General features: G+C 38.5%; 1 protein-coding gene across 4 annotated transcripts in view; it reads left to right on the forward strand.

Annotated features, from left to right (window-relative positions):
• Window positions 1-19,555, forward strand: part of LOC131298849 (AT-hook motif nuclear-localized protein 9-like) — a 69,954-nt gene extending 50,399 nt beyond the window's left edge. The window contains exons 5-6 of one of the 4 annotated variants that reach the window (XM_058324346.1): window positions 1,382-1,493; window positions 17,995-18,129. In XM_058324346.1, the coding sequence (XP_058180329.1) occupies window positions 1,382-1,493; window positions 17,995-18,015 (133 nt within the window). In that variant the 3' untranslated portion in view covers window positions 18,016-18,129. Of the gene's footprint in view, window positions 1-905; window positions 967-1,381; window positions 1,647-17,994; window positions 18,130-19,358 lie in introns of those variants that run through there. The other 3 variants (XR_009190568.1, XR_009190569.1, XM_058324354.1) reach the window with 3 other exon arrangements.
• Window positions 19,556-20,628: the final 1,073 nt, after the last annotated feature.

Consider the following 20,628-nt stretch of genomic DNA (forward strand, 5'->3'; position numbering starts at 1 on the left):
CATACTGTAATACTGAGAATGTATCTCCTAGATCCCTCAGCATCATAGATTTAAATATCGGCCGGTACGAACCGTATCGGGCGGCGATACGGTTCGTACCGGAATTTGAGGGTGCCGATTCGGATATAGGTCGGTATACTGGGGAGACTGTAAATCGCATGCGGACCGGCCGATTTCCGATACGTATTGGGCTGCACCGGATTTTTTGGACCGGTTCGGCCGATTTTGGACCAGTTCGGGGGAATTCAGGAAGAAAAAAGGAAAAAAATAGGGCCGATTCTGGGAAAAAAAAAAAAAAAACGTTTCGGAATTTTAGCAAAATGTGGGCTTATCGCAGTGTGTGTGCGAGGCTCAAATCCCGGATTTGCACCCCCCCTGCGCGAATAACTGGTGACGCGCAACCGGTTAACTGGTTTCCGAATCAGTTTTCCAAATTGCCGCCCATTTTCCTGAGCGCGCGAGACCTCTCCTTGAGTCCTCATTCACAAACCCACTAAAGTGCAAATTCATTTAAAGTAGATAGAAGTTTTGTAACTTGCCAACGTGGGACTAGAGAAAAGTAAGCCAATGTTGGGGGCAAAAGCCGCAAAAGTATATTTTTCAAGTTTTATACATGTTGCTGATGATTTTTAAAAATTCACGACCGCGACACCCGATTCCCGCGACGTATCACCGATACGTTCCGATACTGATATACCACGACCGATACCGCGACGGCGACGGCGACCGATGCCGCGATTTAAAACTATGCTCAGCATACATCGGATGAGAGTTTTTGTGCACAGTTGTTATATATGTAGCTTTTGTTTTCCTTTACATCGTTTTTGTATTTTTCATCACTAGTCAACTCAGGGACATGCACGTTTTCCGCAATGCATATTTGAAGAATTTTTTTTACTGGCCAGCAAAGGTTGGCTTGCTGTCGACACAGCTGGAGCAAACTTCACTCCTCATGTTCTGAACATATGGAGGAGTTTGCCTTAATATTTCCCCCCTAAGTAATATTGGTGCGCTTACGTGATTTTGGTGATTTTAGGAAAAATATTGTGAGTGGTTCAGACGAGTCCTCGAGCTGTCTGCATTCTCTCTGCTGGTGGCACGGTTGCAATCGTAGATATGTGTCCCGCTGGTTACTTTGGTAGTGGTGTTTTAAGATACGAGGCATGATCTCTCTCTCTCTCTCTCTCTCTCTCTCTCTCTCTCTCTCTCTCTCTCTCTCCATTTCCTAATCTTTAAACTGACTTTTCTATGATGAACTTTTGTTACAAGCTTCTAATTGAGACACTTCTCCTTTCTGTTTTGCTAGTTGGAATGGCTTTTATTTTAGTTACCTCTCTTTCCTTGTATTGTTACTGATTTGGGTAGTGATTGCAGAATAAAGGACCTCTTGGGTTGCTCCCAATGGTCGCAACAAGCGGAGGAGAGTTTTAACAAATCAGACTGTTATCAATAGTGATGTTTACATGAACCTGGAGGTTTCTAGCGGTTCTATGGTAATAGTTGAGATTTTCTTTAGATTTGCGTGATGTGCATTCTGCTTATGTCCTAGGTTGGGCTATCAACTTGTCGAACATGTATTTTTTTTTGGTGCAACGGAATATCATACTATTAAGCAACGAAGGAGACAGAGATCATAGGGATCAGAGTTTGACACAGTCCATCTATGGTACACTATATATATATATATATATATATATATATATATATATATTTGTGTATAGTACCAAAAAAGTCACTTTAGTGGTAAGTATTTCACATTGAGTTGTAAGTATTTCACAAGAAGTGGTAAGTATCCAAAATTGAGTGGTAAGTGTAGAATTCTTACTACTCAATGTGGGATACTTACCATTCCATTTGAAATATTTACAACTCAGTGTGGATGTATTTCATATGAAGTGGTGAGTATTCCACATTAGTGATAAGTATTATACACCCGGAATACTTACCACCCAATGTAAAATACTTACTACTCCTTATGAAATACTTACTACTCAATGTGCAGTGCTGCACCAAGGTTAGGCAAAAGGGCTAGTCAAGAATACTAGCAAGGTTCAGGCAGTCAGCAAGGACAAATTCCCTCGTGGATGCGGGAATTTGCACTGTGATCATCAACTTGTTCGGCGCCCAAGCGAGCAAGATTATCAGCACTATGTATTTATTATTGTCTTGTTTGCTTGTGGCAACTGGCTGAGTACCTTCTTTCAGCTAATAAGAACAATAAATAAAGAAGTTAACAGTTCTCGGAGTTACGAGGGAATCTAATGGTGTCCAATCAAAATTTATGCATGGTAGTAAACTGCAATTTAAAGATTGTTATAAATCTTTTTTTGGCTAGTCTTTCTGCGTGATTTTCTAAAGGTGATTAATAGTTAAGAGCGTTTGTTCAATTTCTTTTACCTGGAAACTTTGCATGTGGAAAATATGCTAATGGTGTCTGATTAATCTTAGGTTTGGGAAGACTGAAGAGGGGTATCATGTTAAACGGAAATGAAATCACGTATTGTTATCTTTGGCAGGCTTCTTTCATGGTGTGCTGAGTATTTGTTTTCAAATTCAGATACGGTTTCAGAGTATGTTCTAAGTTCATGCTGTAAGAAAATCATTGCTGTAAAGACTGGCATTGATGGAGCTGTTGTGAAGTGATGGTGTGCAGCTTCCCTCAAGCATGCAGCCTAATATGCCTGGTTTTTTTCTCAAACACTTACGAGGTTAGTTTCAACATCATTGCTAGTTGCTAGTTGCTATTATGCTTTATATAGTTAGACTAGAAGAGGCATCACTGCATATTTGTCGTGTATTATTGGTTCATTGGTTTTGTCACATTGAGGTTTGCTTGGACTCTTGATTTTACTGAACATGGGCTTCTAGTAAAGTGCATTCTTCATTCTAAGTAGTTCTCTCGTTTTGTGAGGTTGATTTGGAGAAGATGGTAATATGTTCTTTTAGTTGATATATGTAAGTTAGTTTCTTGTTTCTTTTCATCACATAATAGGGTTGGCTTGGTTACACCATTTAGGCCATAGAAGGGCATAAGTCAATGCGAAAGCAGTAGTCCTACTACATACAAAATGGATTCTGGACAAATGCATGCTAAAATTGACCAACCAACCTCTCATCTTTATGTAGGCAGAAAGCAGTGCCAGTACTTAACCTAATCTGGAACGAACTGAAAGTTGACATGCGCAACCAAAATATAGTTGATAACTTGAAATTTTAGGGAGTTATTTTTTACGCATATATGAAAACTTTTAGAGTTTTTGTGCACCTAAGGACTTGCAGGGCCGATTCCATAGAACTTTTTCAAATGAACTTAAAAACTAGTACAGGCACCCAGTTTCCATAAATGATATGGCTTGGATCTCCGATTCAAGCCCCAATACCAATCTACTTACAATTTCATAGAACATTTTAAACGAGTTTTTAAACCCATCTTTTTTTGTTGCAAATCCATCTTGAATTTGTTATGTATTGGTGGTGTTTAGGAGAACACTCCGACCGAGGAAGTCTTCAAGCAGCTAAAATCTACGAGGGAAGGTTTGTCAACAGAAAAAGGAGAGAAGAGACTCCAAATCTTTGGCTTTAACAAGTTTGAGGAGAAAAAGGCAAACTTTTTTAACTCCTTTGTGTGAAATTTTGAGCACTATACTTTTTTTGATGCTGAACTTTTTATGAAATTTCTAACAGGAGAGCAAGCTTATCAAGTTCTACGTAAGCAATGATGCTCTTCTCAGATCTTAATTTACTCTCCCCCTTCTCTCTGTACCGAACCTCTCTTGCTTTGCCGATTGCCCGCCGGTTTTCACTCGAGTGTAACCGGTTGGCTTAACGGCAGGTGGTGACGAGGTTTGCGTGGGTCTCCTGCCGATTTTGTCTCTTGGGTTTTTTCGGTTGTCTCCTAATGGGAAGGTGGAGCTTTTGTGGTGGGTGCGGCGTGGTCTCCGGACATTACAGTTATGAAGGTGAAAGGCGATGGTGGTGTCTGGTAACTTTCGGATTGGTGTTGATGGATGACCGTGGCGGCATGCAACGGCGTTATGGAACCTCGTTGGTCGGATTCTCATACCATTTGTGAGAACCGAAATGGTGGCTTCTCGGCGGTCATTTTTGGGTTCCAGTTATTTGAGAGGTTTGTGGTGGCATGGGCCGCTGGTTGTTTTATTCAGCAATCAGTCCGAATTTCTGATGCATGCATCTAAGCAGCACGTATTCAGCAAGGCGATAAATTGGGAAGATTAAATCCTTTCTACCGGCGGTGGAAAATTTTACTTTTCCACCATCACATTTTTTGGTCCTACCGTGTGTATTTTGTTGATCTGAACCGTTAATCTTATAGACTTCACATAGTAGTGTATCCATACAAGAAATAAATTTGATCGGACATTAATAGGAGTGTCAAAAATTGAATTTTTGCCTTGTAAAATAGATAGTCTATCTTTATTATTATTGATAGAAATCAGATCGTCGTTCAATTTATAAATCAAAATTCAAATTTTGATATATCTATCAATTTTCGATCAAGTTGATTTTTTGCATGGCAATACTATATTGCGGGTCTTAAAATATGAATGATTTAGGTCACAACAACAGACACTCGGTGGGACCCTTAATAGAGCTCAATGAAAAAAAAAAAATTCATATAGCCGACCCAATCAATTAGGACATAAGGCTCGGTTTGTTTTGAATTCCATTTGAATTCCACAAATTTAACATAACACTTCCGTTGAAGGTTACGTAACAATTAGACGTCTCGAAATTTGATATCCAAAACAAGCTGGAGATGCTCTAAATATAATAACATGATGTTGAAACAAGGTTCTTTTCAAAAGTTACAATGTATGCAAACAAAACATAATTATATAGTACAAATTCCGAGATTGAGGTCATTAAGAAAAATCAAAGAAAAAGGGGCCGACTATTTGCAACCATAAATTTTCTGAACGTAACCTATTTATACTATGGTACACATTTCATTTGCATATGAAAATAGGCTCCGTTCAGAAAATTTGTGGTTGCAGATAGTCCGGCCCAAGAAAAATCGGGAAAAAATTTGTTATACACTATATTGCTTGAAGGGATAACATTAAGATTAGAGGTACTAATGAAATGAAATGCTAATTTTTTTTTTTGGTCTCCTACGCAGATGAAAGAATGAAATTCGACTTCCAATGCAAGTTAATGTAGTTGACCATCTCAAATTTCAATAATTAAAAGAAATCTGAGAAAAATTGGGAAAAAAGTTATTATCCTCCTCACCTATACTTTATTCATGTTCTGCTTTAATAAACTTCACATTTTTTTAAAAACCCAATGCAAGTTAATGTAGTTGACCATCCTAGATTTTGATAATTAAAAAAAATCTTTGAAAAAATAGGAATTATCCTCCTCACCTAATTTTGGTTGCTTCTATACTTTATTTTGTGTTCTGCTTTAATAAACTTCACACTTTAAAAAAAAAAATTCCTATGTAAGTTAATGTAGTTGACCATCCTCCGAATTAGGGTTGGAAGAGGTTTTCATTCAAGAGTTTCTTATGAAAAATGAAAAATTACAATTATTCATCTACACCAGTAAAACGGAAGGTATAAATATGCAAGTTATAGTGTACATATTTAAAACTTGAGAAGTAGAATATTTTTTTTTGCTCGGCAATTGAGAAGTAGAATATTGAAAAACAAGAGAAGTGATACTTTTTATGTGTACGCAGTCCATTCATCTTTGCTATATTCTTCATATGTTTCTAAAATTTATTTTAAATTAATTAGAAAATTAAAATTAAAACGTCTCCCCATGAATCTATTTTATCATTATCTCTTTTCCTCATTTATGTAAAATCAAAAAAAAGGGGAAACAAAAATACTTTCCAAATTTTTTTCTTTTCTAGTTAATGCATAATAGCATAACAACGGATATCCAGTCTATGTTTATTTAGCATACTTTAATTTCTTGCCTAAGTTAATTATAAAATTGAACATCTCCGGTGCTTAACGTTTTCATTTTAAGTAATTCAGGTGTAGACAGGTCAGGTCATCATTTGATTCCTTTTGGTGGTTTGAGGCTGCAGTCGCTCTATGTATACTGTGTATATCTTCATATGTTTTCTAAATTCATTTTAAATTAATTAAAAAATTAAAACGTCTCCTGTGAAAAAAGTTTTTATCATTATCTCTTTTCCTCATTTATATATAAAAAGGGGAAAACAATAATTCTTCCAGATTTCTTTCTTTTCCTAGTTAATGAATAATAGCATAACCTCGGATATCTACTCTATGTTATCTTCGAATAATTAAATTTCTTTCCTAAGTTAATTAGAAAATTAAACATCTTGCGTGGTGAGAAACGTTTTCATTTTAAATAATCCAGGTATAGACAAGTCAGGTCATCCTTCGATTACTTCCGTTGGTTTTGAGGCCGCGGTCGCTCTCTCTATATATACCCCACAAACATATGCGGCAAGCCTCCAACGGCTCTGAATAGGGTTTTGTTTATAACTCTATGATGATTTCATCAAATAACAATGGCGACGGAGATGAAGAAGAAGATGACAACAATGATAACAGAAACAAATACCATCGAGTTTTCGACTATTGCTTCAGTGATTTACCAAAGGTTTGTGTCTTCTTACCAAATCTATTTATCAATATATTATAGGAATGTGTATGAATTTCCAAACCCTCTAAACTCCCTTCCCTAATTTCCTAGATTTTTCCTTTTCTTTTAATTTTTAAAAATTTGGAGAGAGAGAGAGAGAGAGAGAGAGAGAGAGAGAGAGAGAGAGAGAGAGAGAGAGAGAGAGAGAGAGAGAGAGAGAGAGAGAGAGAGAGAGAGAATGTGTATGAATTTCCAAACCCTCTAAACTCCCTTCCCTAATTTCCTAGATTTTTCCTTTTCTTTTAATTTTTAAAAATTTGGAGAGAGAGAGAGAGAGAGAGAGAGAGAGAGAGAGAGAGAGAGAGAGAGAGAGAGAGAGAGAGAGAGAGAGAGAGAGAGAGTTTTTAGGAGGAAAAATTATCTAATGCCCCATAAATATATTTATGTGGTGGCTCAACTCAAGGCATTTGTGTGGTTCCTGTTACAAAGTGTCTATATATTTATGCGGTTCCTGCATAAATTGTCTTATTATCCCGTACATCGAACGAGTATAATGCTTGTCAATATATTATGAAAATGTGTTTGAGTCCCACAAGTTTGCAAATGCCTAATCCTAAATTCTCACAATTTTTATTTTTTTATTTTTAGAAATTGAGAGAGAGAAAACGTGGGGTGGGAGGTGTTAAGGAAATAAATCCCACATTACTTGGGAGTGGAACGAGTGATTACTTAATAACATCTGGAAACTCTCCACTCATTGCCGATTGGTTTTGAGATGGATGTAAATATTAAAGTTTCTATATGGTATCAGAGCAGGGCCCGTTCCACCCCACATTAAAAAAAAAAATTCCTAATGCACGCCCCACGATGACAGACCAGCAAAAAAGACTGCACGATAATAGGACCCAAAAAGTGGTTACACGTTACAGACCTCAAATGTGGCTGCACGTGAAGAGGGATGTTAAGGAAATGAATCCCACATTGCTTGAGAGTGGAATGAGTGATTACTTAATAACATCTGGACCCTCCACTTATAAAAAATACACATTTTAGTTTTGGTTTATTTTATTTTTTATCCTATATGTATAAGGAAAAAAAATACAAGTTTGGGTGTGCATGTTAATCTCACCGTGCATATAAGTATGTTAATCTCTCCCGTGCATGTGAGTTTTGCCCGTTCGATCCACTAGAATGAAAAAAATACAATCGTAAATTCGGTACAACACTAGTGAGTATGATATCAAAGGATATAGAGATTAAAAGTCACTAGTAATATTTAATACTAGCATTGATTGGAGATTTTTTAGTAGCAGTTGTACTTAAAAGATACAAGTCTAATGAGTTTCAGTGAACAAGTAGTCCTTGACAATGTTCAATAAAAAAAAAAGATTCCTGAAGCCGAACCCAATTAATTGAGACATAAGGTTTGGTTTGATTTTTTTTTTGTGCCAATATTGTACTATACATAGGTTAGCTAAAAGTTAGTATGTTAGTCTACAGGGGTGTCAGAAGCTATCCATAGCCTTGAACACCACATGCCCACAGAGGGGTTCGAACCCTGGTCTCCCACTTGGGGAGAACCAGGAGTTGCCAAGTGGGCTACAAGCCCATTGGATAGCTCGGTTTGGTTTGGGATTCCACAAATTTAACACTTGTGTTGTGGAAGGTTATGTAACAATTAGATGTCTCGAAATTTAATATCCAAAAAAAAACTATGGTGGAGGTGCTCTAACTATAGCATGATGTTGAATTTTAGTTCTTCTCAAAAGTTTTTTTTTTCTCGGCAAACGAAATTTTTATTGCAAACTCGAAGGATACATCGAGGGGTTCAACCACAGTAAGCATCAGAACTTACAAGATCAAGCAAGAAAGGAAACATCAAACAAAATCCTCCAACAGAACGTTGGAGGAGACACAGCTCACCTCACCCATACTACAAGCCAATTTTACAATTTTAACAACCTAATTCCATCCAAAAAAACCTTAAATTCCTCCACCGTATACACCTTAATGTTGAACTTTGCTTTTATCCACATAGCAACTCTAGCTTTTACCTTCTCAACCACGACCTCGGTTGTCACTATTGCATTGTTAAACACATACTCATTTCGCACCAACCACAACGACCACAGTGTCGCAAAGAAAGAAATTTCCCACAAACTTTTCTCCAAATTTCTGAACCGATTATCCACCGACCACCTGAATAAAGTTTCCAACGATTTGGGGCATACCCATTTCACATGCCACCAATCTAGAATCTGCGACCAAACCTCCCACAAAAATTGGCAATGCAAGAACAGGTGTTGCGGAGTTTCCAAGAACAAAGAACATAGTGGGCAAAAAGAAGACTGTCCCTCTGCAATCATATTTCTGCCCAATAGCACTAATCTCGTAGCCACCTTGGATTGAATAGCCATCCAAGCGAAAATTTCCACCTTAGGGGGGCTAAGGTTCTTCCAAAATGGATTCCAACCCCGAACTACCTGAATGCCCATTACTTTCCCACTGATTGTACACCGACTTAATCGAGAAAAGATGATCAGAAGACCAACTCCAATACAAGGAATCATGACTAGACGAATCTAAACAAACTGATTGAAGTCGCTGCTTTAAAACTTCCACTTGAACAACTTCCCAATCGCGTAATTCTCGACTAAAAGTTAGGTTCCATCGATCAACTCCCGAACCATTCCATAGAGCATTGACATTCGCCTCTTTGTGAGTAGAAATTAGGTACAAACGAGGGTAGTTTTCTCTACGAGTTGTGTCCCCCAACCATGCGTGGTTCCAAAATGAAATCTCCATGCCGGAACGAATCTGGATTCTAAATCCCTCCTGTATTATGTTTCCAATACACGAAGATACTTCCCCGAGTGTGCATATATCCTTCCATAACTTTGTAGCTTTATCCGATATCGGCACACGAGGGAGCCAACAATTCTGCTCCAGGTTATACTTACCTTTGATCACTTTCACCCACAATAAGTCAGGCTCCTTATTGAACCTCCACCACCACTTGGCTAGGAGAGAGAGATTTTGAATCATCAAATTTTTCACACCTAAACCCCCATTCACGTTCTTCTTACAAATCATCTCCCTTTTGACAAGATGGAGTTTTCTCTTGTCTATCGTATCCCCCAAAAAAAATTTCTTTGAATTTTCTCCAACCCCATTGCTACTGACGCTGGCATTTTGAAAATAGACATGAAGTAGCTCGGTTGGTTGACAAGAGAAGAATTGATTAAAGTGAGTTTGTCCCGGTAGAATTGTATCTCCCACGCCACACGCTTAAACACTTCTCCATCTTTTCTACCACTGAATCCCATGTTTTGATCCTATTGGGGTTAGCACCCAATGGCAAGCCCAAATACTTAATAGGTAGTTGATCAACTTTACACCCCATGACTTGCGCTAAGGAGAGCACATCCTGTTGAGAGATTTTAATACCACATAAGGAGCTTTTGGAGAAGTTAATTTTTAGCCCAGACATGAGCTAAAAACATCTAAGGATTCTTTTGATGTTGGACATCTTCTCCGAATCATTGTTGCAAAATAAAATTGTATCATCCGCAAACTATAGATGCGTCACCGTCACCCTGTTGGCCCCTATTCTTACTCCTCTTATGCTATTCCTTTCTTTAGCTCTCTCCAACAAAATGTTCAAACCTTCAACCACTATGTTAAAGAGAAAGGGTGATAACGGATCTCCTTGTCTGAGTCTCTCAATTTGAAATTCCTTAGAAGCAGAACCATTGATCAATACTGACATAGATACCGTAGATACACACTCCTTGATCCAGCCGCACCATTTCTCTCCGAAACCCATCTTCGCAAGAAGATCTAACAGAAAATCCCAATTGACACAATCGTAGGCCCTTTCAAAGTCAATTTTCAGAATCAGCCCCCCTTGCGAACTATTTTTCCAACTATGAATAACCTCATTCGCGATAAGAACTCCATCCAAAATTTGTTTTCCCCCAATAAATGCAGCTTGAGATTCTCCGATTACTAATGGTAGGCAAGCTTTGATTCTATTAGCAAGAACTTTGGATAACACCTTATAAACCCATCCCACCAAACTAATGGGTTTATATTCTTTAAAAGACAGCGGGCAATCGACCTTAGGAATTAGAGCAACAAAGGTGGAGTTTATACCTTTTGTGAGTTTGCCGTTAGCGTGAAAGTTAGCGAAGAATTGAGAAATCAAATCCTTCATAAACCCCCACCCTTGCTTCACAAAAGAGAAATTAAAGCCATCCGGACCCGGAGCCTTAAGATTGCTACACTCCTTTTGTGCCGCAAGAATCTCACCTACTTCGAACACCCTACCAAGTTGGATGGAAAATTCAGGTGCTAGTTTCCTGTAAAAAACTCCGCCCCATACTTGGTCTAATTTTCCACTCCTCTTTGAAATTCTTGCTGAAGTACTCCATTGTTGCATCCTTTATCTCCGTATGATCTTCTAACATTCTTCCATTTGCCATGATTGAACCCACCATATTTCTCCTAAATCTATTATTGGCAATAGCTTGAAAATATTTCGTATTCTTATCTCCCAATTTCAACCAATTTAGTTTGGACTTTTGTCTCAATAACGATTCAGTTAAGCTAGTAAGTCTCCAAAAATCTGCTTTAGTCTTACATCGCAAAGCTCTTTCCTCCACATTAAGCTCTCTCTTTCGCTAACATATCAAATCGATGGAGCTCATCTTCTGCTTCTTGCAAGGCTGAGTTTACATCGCCAAATTCCTCTTTATTCCATACCTTGAGCTTATCTTTAATAGCCCTCAATTTTTGCAAGATTTTGAAACCGGCCCAACCACTGACCTGAGTGTTTTCCCATGTCTCCTGAGCAATTGCCATGCATCTCGGGTTAGACAACCAAATATCCAGAACCTAAATGGGCGAGGACCCCAATCTTGTCCATCATCATGGAGCACAATAGGGCAATGGTCAGAAATTGGCCTGTGGATCCCCCATTGAAGCACTCTAAATTTCATGAGCCATTGTTGGGAGACTAAGAATCTGTCCACACGACTGTGAACCGCGTGATCTTGGTAGTTAGTCCACGTAAATTTCCTGCGCTGCAACGGGAGATCAAGAAGTTCCATCCGATTACCAAAGTCAAGAAAATCCCTCATACCCCTCTCCATCCTCTGGCACCCTATCCGTTCACTGATCGCTCTGATTTCATTAAAATCTCCCCCAATACACCACAGAACTGACGAGTTAGATTTCAATACTAACAATTCCTCCCATACCCCTCTCCTTGTTACCACGTCATTTGGAGCATAAATATTAGCCATAGTACATGGAAATTCATCATTAATCACTCCCTGCAAAAGTATAAAAGATCTGTGGCATATAATATTATTAGCTTTGAAGAAAACTTTTCGCCAAATTGCTAACAATCCCCCGGAAGCCCCAGACGCACTAGACCAAGCAAAATCGAAATCCCTACTTCCCCATAGCCTATGGACCGCAAAAAAATCTAGATTCTCCAATTTTGTTTCTTGGACAAACACCATATCCGGTTTCCTTTTTTTAATTAGTTTACACAAAAATCTTTTCTTAATCGAACTCTCCAACCCTTTAATATTCCAAGAAATAATCTCCAATAGCCATAGTAGCAAGAACCTCTCTGATGACGTCGGAATTAGTCGGAACAGACTCCTCCAAAGATAAGGAGCTGTGGTTGGCCACCAATTCGGGATTGAGCTCGATAGCCTCACTGATGCTCGCCAGACTGGAGAGCTGCCTTCGTCTGCTTCTTCTACAGCCCGCGTCTTGAAGATCTACCACCAAGTTGAGGCTAGGGAGTTGAGAGCACCTCGATCACTTGGTTCACCCGAGCACCGATAGTTCCACCACTCCCATAGTCCATATCTTGAACCCTCACCCCCTTCGGTGTTACATAATACCCTTCAAGCTATTCCCCGGCCATATTTAACTGGTTAATAGAATTAGGCCCAATAGGTCCAGGGCCCAAAGCCTTGAGATCTCTCCACACAGCCGGCCCATCCCCACCTTCCAGGTCTATGGTCCCCTTTTGGGCTAAATATTCCTCTTGGTTCACCAAATTACTTTGGGCTAAAGGGCCCAAACTATTTTCAGCCCCATTCTCCAACTCCACTGAGTCTTCAACCCGTGATTCAAACTCCTCTGAAGCAGCTTTGGACTTTGTATTGACAGGCATTAAATGCCCATCACCATTTTCTTGCTTTGAGCCCCCCATCCCTGACGATAGATCCCATCCCTTCCCTGACACCCTTCTCCGATTAGGCTCACCTACTGGCGAGCTCTCCACGTCACCATCACCCTCCTTTTTCTTCCTGGTTTCAAACTCCATGGCTGGTTCTTCCAAAGCTATGAAGCCCGTCCTTTTTGCCAAGGACTGAGGAAAGCAAGATTCCCCTCCTTCGCGGTATACAAAGGACGACGACTCCGAAACCTTGACATCATAAAACACCCCAGCTATCTCAATCTCAATCCATCTGTCTATCAAGCATTTTTCCTCTGTTGCTATCAAAACTTTTCCCTTCGGCAAAAGAGAGGTCTTTAAGGGTTTGCTCATCCACCATAATAAAACAGCCCCATAACTCAGCTATTGACTTAAAAGTTTGAGCATTCCAGGCAATCAAAGGGAGTCCCTTGCAACTAAGCCACACGAATCTCTCCAAACTCGCTGGCTCGCCCCTCCACGGCTTCACCTTATCAAACCATAACTTCATCCATTGCCCCTCGATAAGAGAATCTCTTACCTCTGCACTCTGAAAAGTGATTAGCACATATCTCCCTCCCAAGGAGCGAAACTGAGCCACTTTGTTCATCTTCAGAGTTCAGACCGAAGCTTTCCATCAACGTCTTCATGGACACCACCCTATGCATAACAGCCACTGCACTTCGGTACAGCCACCCGTTGCCGCTGGGTTTGACATGTAGTGTTTTCTTCGGGTTGCTTTCCATCTTTGATGATTCTCCTTTCAATATCTGTCTATAAGACCTCCCATCTGCTTCTCCCCTAGCCCTCTCCTCCATCCTCTGTTTTCCTTGCTTTTGAGTGAGTTCTTGCTTCTAATTTGTTAACCTCTCTTGCACCGGATCAGACCTGAACCTGAATGGCCTCACTCTAGACTTGTCCTCATTGAGCCCGAAACAGGCCTCTTTAACAAAAAGTCTTGTATTTTCCACCCACACCCCATTCATCTTGGATATTGCCATGCCCGCCGCCACGTGACAATCATATCTCACAAAACCGAAATGGTACCCAGTGCGTTTGCTCCTTTTTTGCGGAATAAATGCATCTCTAACTACCCCAAACCTATTAAAAGCCCATTGAAGCCATCTCAGATCCTTTGACTCAGGGATATTATCCACAAACAAAGTGAAATCGCCCTGCTTCCTCCCCTTTGTCCTGATTGGCCCCTGTGTTTTCTGACTACTGGAATCCATCCCCCTTGTTGCCCTCCATTCAGTTCTGATGCCTTCGCTCGTTCTCTCTCTCTCTCTCTAGACATGTTGCGTCTCTTCTCAAAAGTTTCAACGTACTGTAGTTAAAGTACAACTTCCGAGATTGCGGTCATTAAAAAATTTTAAGAAAAATGGGTAAAAAAATTGTTAGACACTATTTTGCTTGAAGGGATAACATTAAGATTAGAGGTACGAAAGAAATGAAATGCTAATTCTTTATTCGTCTCCTACGCAGATGAAGGAGTGAATTTCAATATTAGGCTGTGTCTCCCACGAAAAAGAAAGGGATTAAAACACGAAAAATAATTATATTTTTGGCTCATTGTAGGATCTCTAATTTGAGAGAATTAACGAAACTATTAAAATCTAAGCAAAATAAGTAGAAAATTAAAGTTCTTAATTCATTCCATTTGTGATCATACCTTATCATTCGACATTTCCTTGTTCGGAAGCCTTAATTTGTGAAGTAGAAACATAGTAATTCTTTTGTTCCTCATTGTTCCAAGATTTTGATAATTAAAAAAAAAGATCTAAGAAAAATTGGAAAAAAGGTTATTATCCTCCTCTTTACCTAATTTCGGTTGCTTCTATACTTTGTTTCCTATTCTGTCTGAATAAACTTTACACTTTTTTGAAAAATCCAATGCAAGTTAATGTAGTTGACCATGCATCCTAGATTTTAATAGTTAAAAAAATCTAAGAAAAATCGGTATAAAGGTTATTATCTTCCTCCTCACCTAACTTAGGTTGCTTCTATACTTTATTTCTTGTTCTGCTTTAGTAAACTTTACACCTTTTTTTAAAAATCTAATAAAAGTTAATGTAGTTGACCATCCTAGATTTCGATAATTTAAAAAATTTAAGAAAAATCGGGAAAAGGTTATTATCCTTCTCGTCATCTAATTTAGGCTGCTTTTATACTTTATTTCATGTTCTGTTTTAATAAACTTCAAATTGTTTTTAAAAATCCAATGCAAGATAATGTACTTGACCATCCTCTGAATTTGGGTAGGAAGATGTTTTCATTCAAGAGGTTCTTATGGAAAATGAAAAATTAGCATTATTCATCTACACTAGTTATCGTGTACGTATTTAAAACTTGACAGGTAGAAAATTGAAAAATAAGAAAAGTGATAATTTTTCCTTAAGCCAACGAGTGTGTGTTTCGTCCCAATGGATTTTTCGTGTTTGATTTTTTGCCAAACTTGGGGTTTGAGTCTCAGATCGACACATGATTACTCTTAGCATTGTAGATTGATTGGGTGTCGGGTTGGGGGTTTGATACCATCATGACTTGTTCCTATTAATCTTTGTAATATTTTCACAGATTAATGAATTTTTTTTTTGACTTTCAAAAAAAAAAAAAAAACCCATACATCTCTGCGCATATTTTCATACGTTTCTAAAATTCTTTTTAAATTAATCATAAAAGTAAAACCTCTCCCGTGAAAATAGTTTTTATCATTATCTCTTTTTCCCATATGTTTATAAATTCTTTTTAAATTAATTAGAAAATTAAAACGTCTCCCATACTAAAAGGGGAAATAATAATGCTTTCCAGATTTCTTTCTTTTTCTAGTTAATGCATAATAGCATAACAACCATAGTCACTCTATGTTTATCTTAGCATATTTTAATATATTTCCTAAGTTAATTAGAAAATTAAACATCTCCCGTTTTCTGTTTAAATAATCCAGGTGTAAACAGGTCATCATTTGATTCCTTTCGATGGCTTTCGAGGCTGCAGTCGTTCTCTCTATATATACCCCACAAACATAAGTGCAAAGCATCCAGCGGCTCTGAATAGGGTTTTGTTCATAACTTCACGATGATTTTATCAGACAACAATGGCGACAGAGACGGAAAAGAAGACGACGATAGCGAAAACAAATACCATCGTGTTTTCGACTATTGCTTCAGTGATTTACCAAAGGTTTGCGTCTTCTTGCACCATAGATTTAACTTCTTTATCTCCTACTCCAGTGGCTGTAATCGATGTGTGCTTGAAATCATTTGATCTGATTGGTTTGGATTGAGTACGTGTGTGTGTATATGCCTACTCTAAGTCTACATGTTTGTGTTATGACCTCTTCACAAGATCCTAGTTTTCTCTTCTCAGGACTATTGGTCATATGCTACTGAGTGCTCAAGGGTTAAAAAACGAGAGCAGTCAAAGTAGTTCCACCACCAATGGCGTCAACAGGGGCAAATGATGATCCTTCTGATGAAATGCAGTGACATTGTAGCTGATTTGATGAATTCATCTGCATAATGTGCACATGGAGCAACACAGGTCACTTATTTATATAAAGATATAGCTAGAAAAAGTTACATGGTTTTGTGGAGTTTAGAGAGCCTTTTGGATTGCAAAAACAAAGAAAGAAATCTAATTTGTCCTTGGTTGTTTTTATCTTTTGTTTTGGTTATTCAAGTAGTGATCTCATAGCTTATTTATATACAGATATAGCTAGAAAAAAGTTGCATGATTTTGTGGAGTTTAGAGAGCCCTTTTGGATTGCAAAAACAAAGAATACAGAGACATCTAATCTGTCCTTAGTTTTTATCTTTTGTTTTGGTTATTCAAGTGGTGATCTCATAGCTGCTGCTGGATTGTACATTTGCAAGTAGTCTGGTGAAGTTTTCTCTCAGCCACTTACATGGACTATAAGTATGTATATCAATCGGTGCTTTCTTTTGACAGAGACAGTATAATTCTTTGAGGATTTAAATTTTCAATGGACTCTACCGACGCAAGTGCCCCAGTTGAGGGAGAGACACAACTGCCACCCACTCTGGTGGAGACAACCGTTGTGAAAGTGGAGGTTGCAGTTGCTGGTATGAATGAAAACTCAATAAATGGTGGTGGGGTAAGGAGCGGTGAAGGTTTAGTGGCAGTAGATGGAGGTGGTGGAGAATTAAGAGATGTGGATTCAGAAGTAATGGTACGAAGAAAGAGGGGAGACCAAGAAAGCATCTAGTGGAGTCACGAGAATGTTTGCCTTCTCTACAAAATCTTGTTCCAAAAAGGGGAAGGGACGACTGCAATTGCTGGGCTCTATATTATACACAAGTTCTACTAATTAATCGGACTACTATTTGAGAAATAGGCCTGTCATGTGTTGTTTATATCATTGGATTGCAGGAAATATATCTTTAGATTCTAGATTTGCCCTTTGAAATGGACTTGGTAAATGTAATTTGAATAGGCTTTTGTATGGAAATCGAGTTGTTATTGGTATGACAATTGTCTTGATTGCGTCTAGAATTTTTCTACTAGCTAGATTAATTTGGTTTTTCAAATTTGGCTTTTTAGTTACATTGATCACAATATTTATGTCCAAAATTTTGTTCTCAGATGTATCATATAGCTTAATCATGAAGTTTATCTATGGAGTGGATTGATGTAATATGAAAAATCTCTTGGCACTATTAGTGATGTAGGAAGATAACCTCATTTATGGTCTTATTAAAGGCTTATATGTCTATTACACACACACACATATGGGGATGGTTCCGCTAACACAAATTTTGACATTCAATCTCAACCATGAAAATCAATGACTGAGATGATATTGTACTCTCTCCTCTCACTCACACGTAATTTCTCCCTCCCTCCCTCCTCCACGACAACCCTGGGACTCCCCTTCCCGCTCCAGCCGACCCCAACCCTGGCCAGCCGCATCTCTAGCGAACCCCCCTTTCTCTCGACCCGCTCCACTCCCCACCGCCTCAATCCACCCCGCCATAAATGATCAACTTTCCTACCAACAATTGAAGAAAAAGTTGGGCCAAACACTCGCTCATGGATTTGTCCTATATAGTGTCTCCATTCCCTTTTTTTTTCTTTCTGTGGACATATTCATCTTGGGTTTGGGAAAACTGAAGAGGAGTATTATGTTGAACGGAAATGAAACCACGTACTGTTATGTTTTGCAGGCTTCTTTCACGGTGTGCTGAGTATTTGTTTTCAAATTCGAATACAGTTTCAGAGTATGTTTTAAGTTCATGCTGTAAGGAAATCATTGTTGTAAAGACTGGCATTGGTGGATCTATTGTGAAGTGATGCTGTCCAGCTTAAACTCCGCATGGTTTGTGCTTAGAGCCTTATCTTTCTTTCTCAGCCGGTCCCAAGCCCAGATAAAGGAGGAGGATTGTGCGTCAGGTAGCTGACAGACAATACGTAAAAAGTCCGTGAGATCTTTATGACATGAATCCAAATGGAGAAAAATGATTCATGTAGCCTATCCCAATTGATTGGGAAATAAAGCTCGGTTTGGTTTGGTGTTCAACTTACCGCAAGCGTAGTGTGCCCGATTTTTATCTCAAACACTTACGAGTTAGTTTCAACATGATTGCTACTAGCAAGTTGCTGTCTTGCTTTTACATTGTTAGACTAGAAGAGACATCACTGCATATTTGTCATGTAATATTGGTTCATTGGTTTTGTCACATTGAGGTTTGCTTGGACTCTTGATTTTGCCGAACATGGGCTTCTAGTGAAGTACTGCATTCTTCATTCTAAATAGGTCTCTCTTTTTGTGGGGTTGTTTCATTTCATCACAGAATAGGGTTGGCTTGGTTACACCATTTAGGCTATAGAAGGGCCGTTCAAAAAAAAAAAAAAAGCTATAGAAGGACATAAGTCAATGTGAAAGCAGTAGTCCTACTACTGCATACAAAATGGATTCTAGAAAAATGCAGGCTAAAATTGACCATCCAACTCTCATCTTTATCCAGGTAGAAAGCAGTGCCAATAATTCACCCAATCTGGGATAAACTGAAAGTTGACTTGACATGCGCAACCAAAACATAGTTGATAATTTGAAATTTTAGGGAGTTTTTTTCTATGCATATAGGAGAATTTTTAGAGTTTTTGTGCACCTAAGGACTTGCAGGGCCGATTCCACAACACTTTTTCAAATCAACTTAAAAACTAGTACAACTAGTGCGAATATTTGGAGTTGTGTGGGATCCGGGCACCCAGGCATGGCCGCACCCCTTGTGTCCGCCAATGACATCATTCTGGATTAATTTTCTCTATAATAGCTCCCTAAGTCTACATACAAATTCTCGACCACGACTCCAGACATAATTATGTTCAGAGCCGTTAATTTTTCCTTGCGATGTTTCTTGCTCTTTCTGGAAATCCTATAATTTTCCAATTTCCATAAATGATATGGCTTGGATCCCATTCAAGCCCCAATACCAATCTACTAACAATATCAAAGATACATTCGAGACGAGTTTTTACACCTATCTTTTTTTGTTGCTTGAATTTGTTATGTATTGGTGGTGTTTAGGAGAACATTCCGATCGAGGAAGTCTTCAAGCAGCTAAAATGTACGAGGGAAGGTTTGTCAATAGAGGAAGGAGAGAAGAGACTCCAAGTCTTTGGCTTTAACAAGCTTGAGGAGGAAAAGGCACAACTTCTTAACTCCTTTGCGTCTTAGACTTCTTTATTTCTAATTGAAATTTTGAGCACTATACTTTTATGATGCTGAACTATTTGAGGAAATTCCTAACAGGAGAGCAAGCTTCTCAAGTTCTTGGGTTTTATGTGGAGTCCTCTATCATGGGTCATGATGTCTGTTGCCATTATGGCTATTGCTTTGGCAAATGGAGGGGTACTACACAATTCCTCTCTCTCTCAATGAAGAGTTGAATTGGCAAGGCTTGGCACGGCACCTTCTTCGCATGGGCACCAACATTTCATGTTTAGGAATAAAGAGGGTGGAATCATGTTGATACGTGGAAAGAGAAATGTAACAATTGTTGTGAATAGAAAAGTTCATATCAGTGCTCTTCTACTACTATACAGTTTTGATTGGATCTCATTATTATCATCTTTTTTCTTAGCTAAATTTGTTGTTCCTTGCTATGTAGGTGTTCTTCAATTAGCTGATTAGGGTTAACGCCGCTGTGGCATTTTGTCAATCATATCATCAAGTGAATCGATTTAGCTAACAGACAAAAATAGTTGACATTATCATTTCCCGGAAAGGGAAAATGAGAAGAAATGGTGCATGTTTGGCAAGATTTGTATCCATGGGTGGTTGGTCATTCTAAAATCGTGCTTCAAGGCAACATAAAAGTTCAAGAGTATAGGGATAAACAAGGATATCGAACCTAAGAATCAGTGAAACAAATTACTATAGCACTGAAAATTAATTTCTAAATTAAGTGCAGTGGTTTTGTTGTTCTATTCTTGCTATTAGCTAAATTTAAACATCAATTTCCAGAGATTTGTCTTTTGCGGTATCATATACAGTGGTGATTGGAAACCTAGAATTTGAGCGGCATTGATGTTTATTGAGTGTAAGCTTACGTTTAAAATCAAGATGCAGGTTGGATCGTGCATGGTTGCCCAGTCAATGACCTCTGTTGTGTATCACAGTTTAGAAAATCTATGGTTTAGATTTTAGTTGGTTCAAGAGTGTTGCTGCATTTTGTGTTTTTGAACCATTATTAGTTATGAACATTGCCCGACTTTGTTTCTAGGTATCGATGGTTGAATTGCGAGATTTTTATTACTTGAGATGCACAATCGTCCTTGAGGCAAGATGAACAAGG

Source organism: Rhododendron vialii, chromosome 1a (assembly GCF_030253575.1).
Source record: "Rhododendron vialii isolate Sample 1 chromosome 1a, ASM3025357v1".
Lineage (NCBI taxonomy): Eukaryota > Viridiplantae > Streptophyta > Magnoliopsida > Ericales > Ericaceae > Rhododendron > Rhododendron vialii.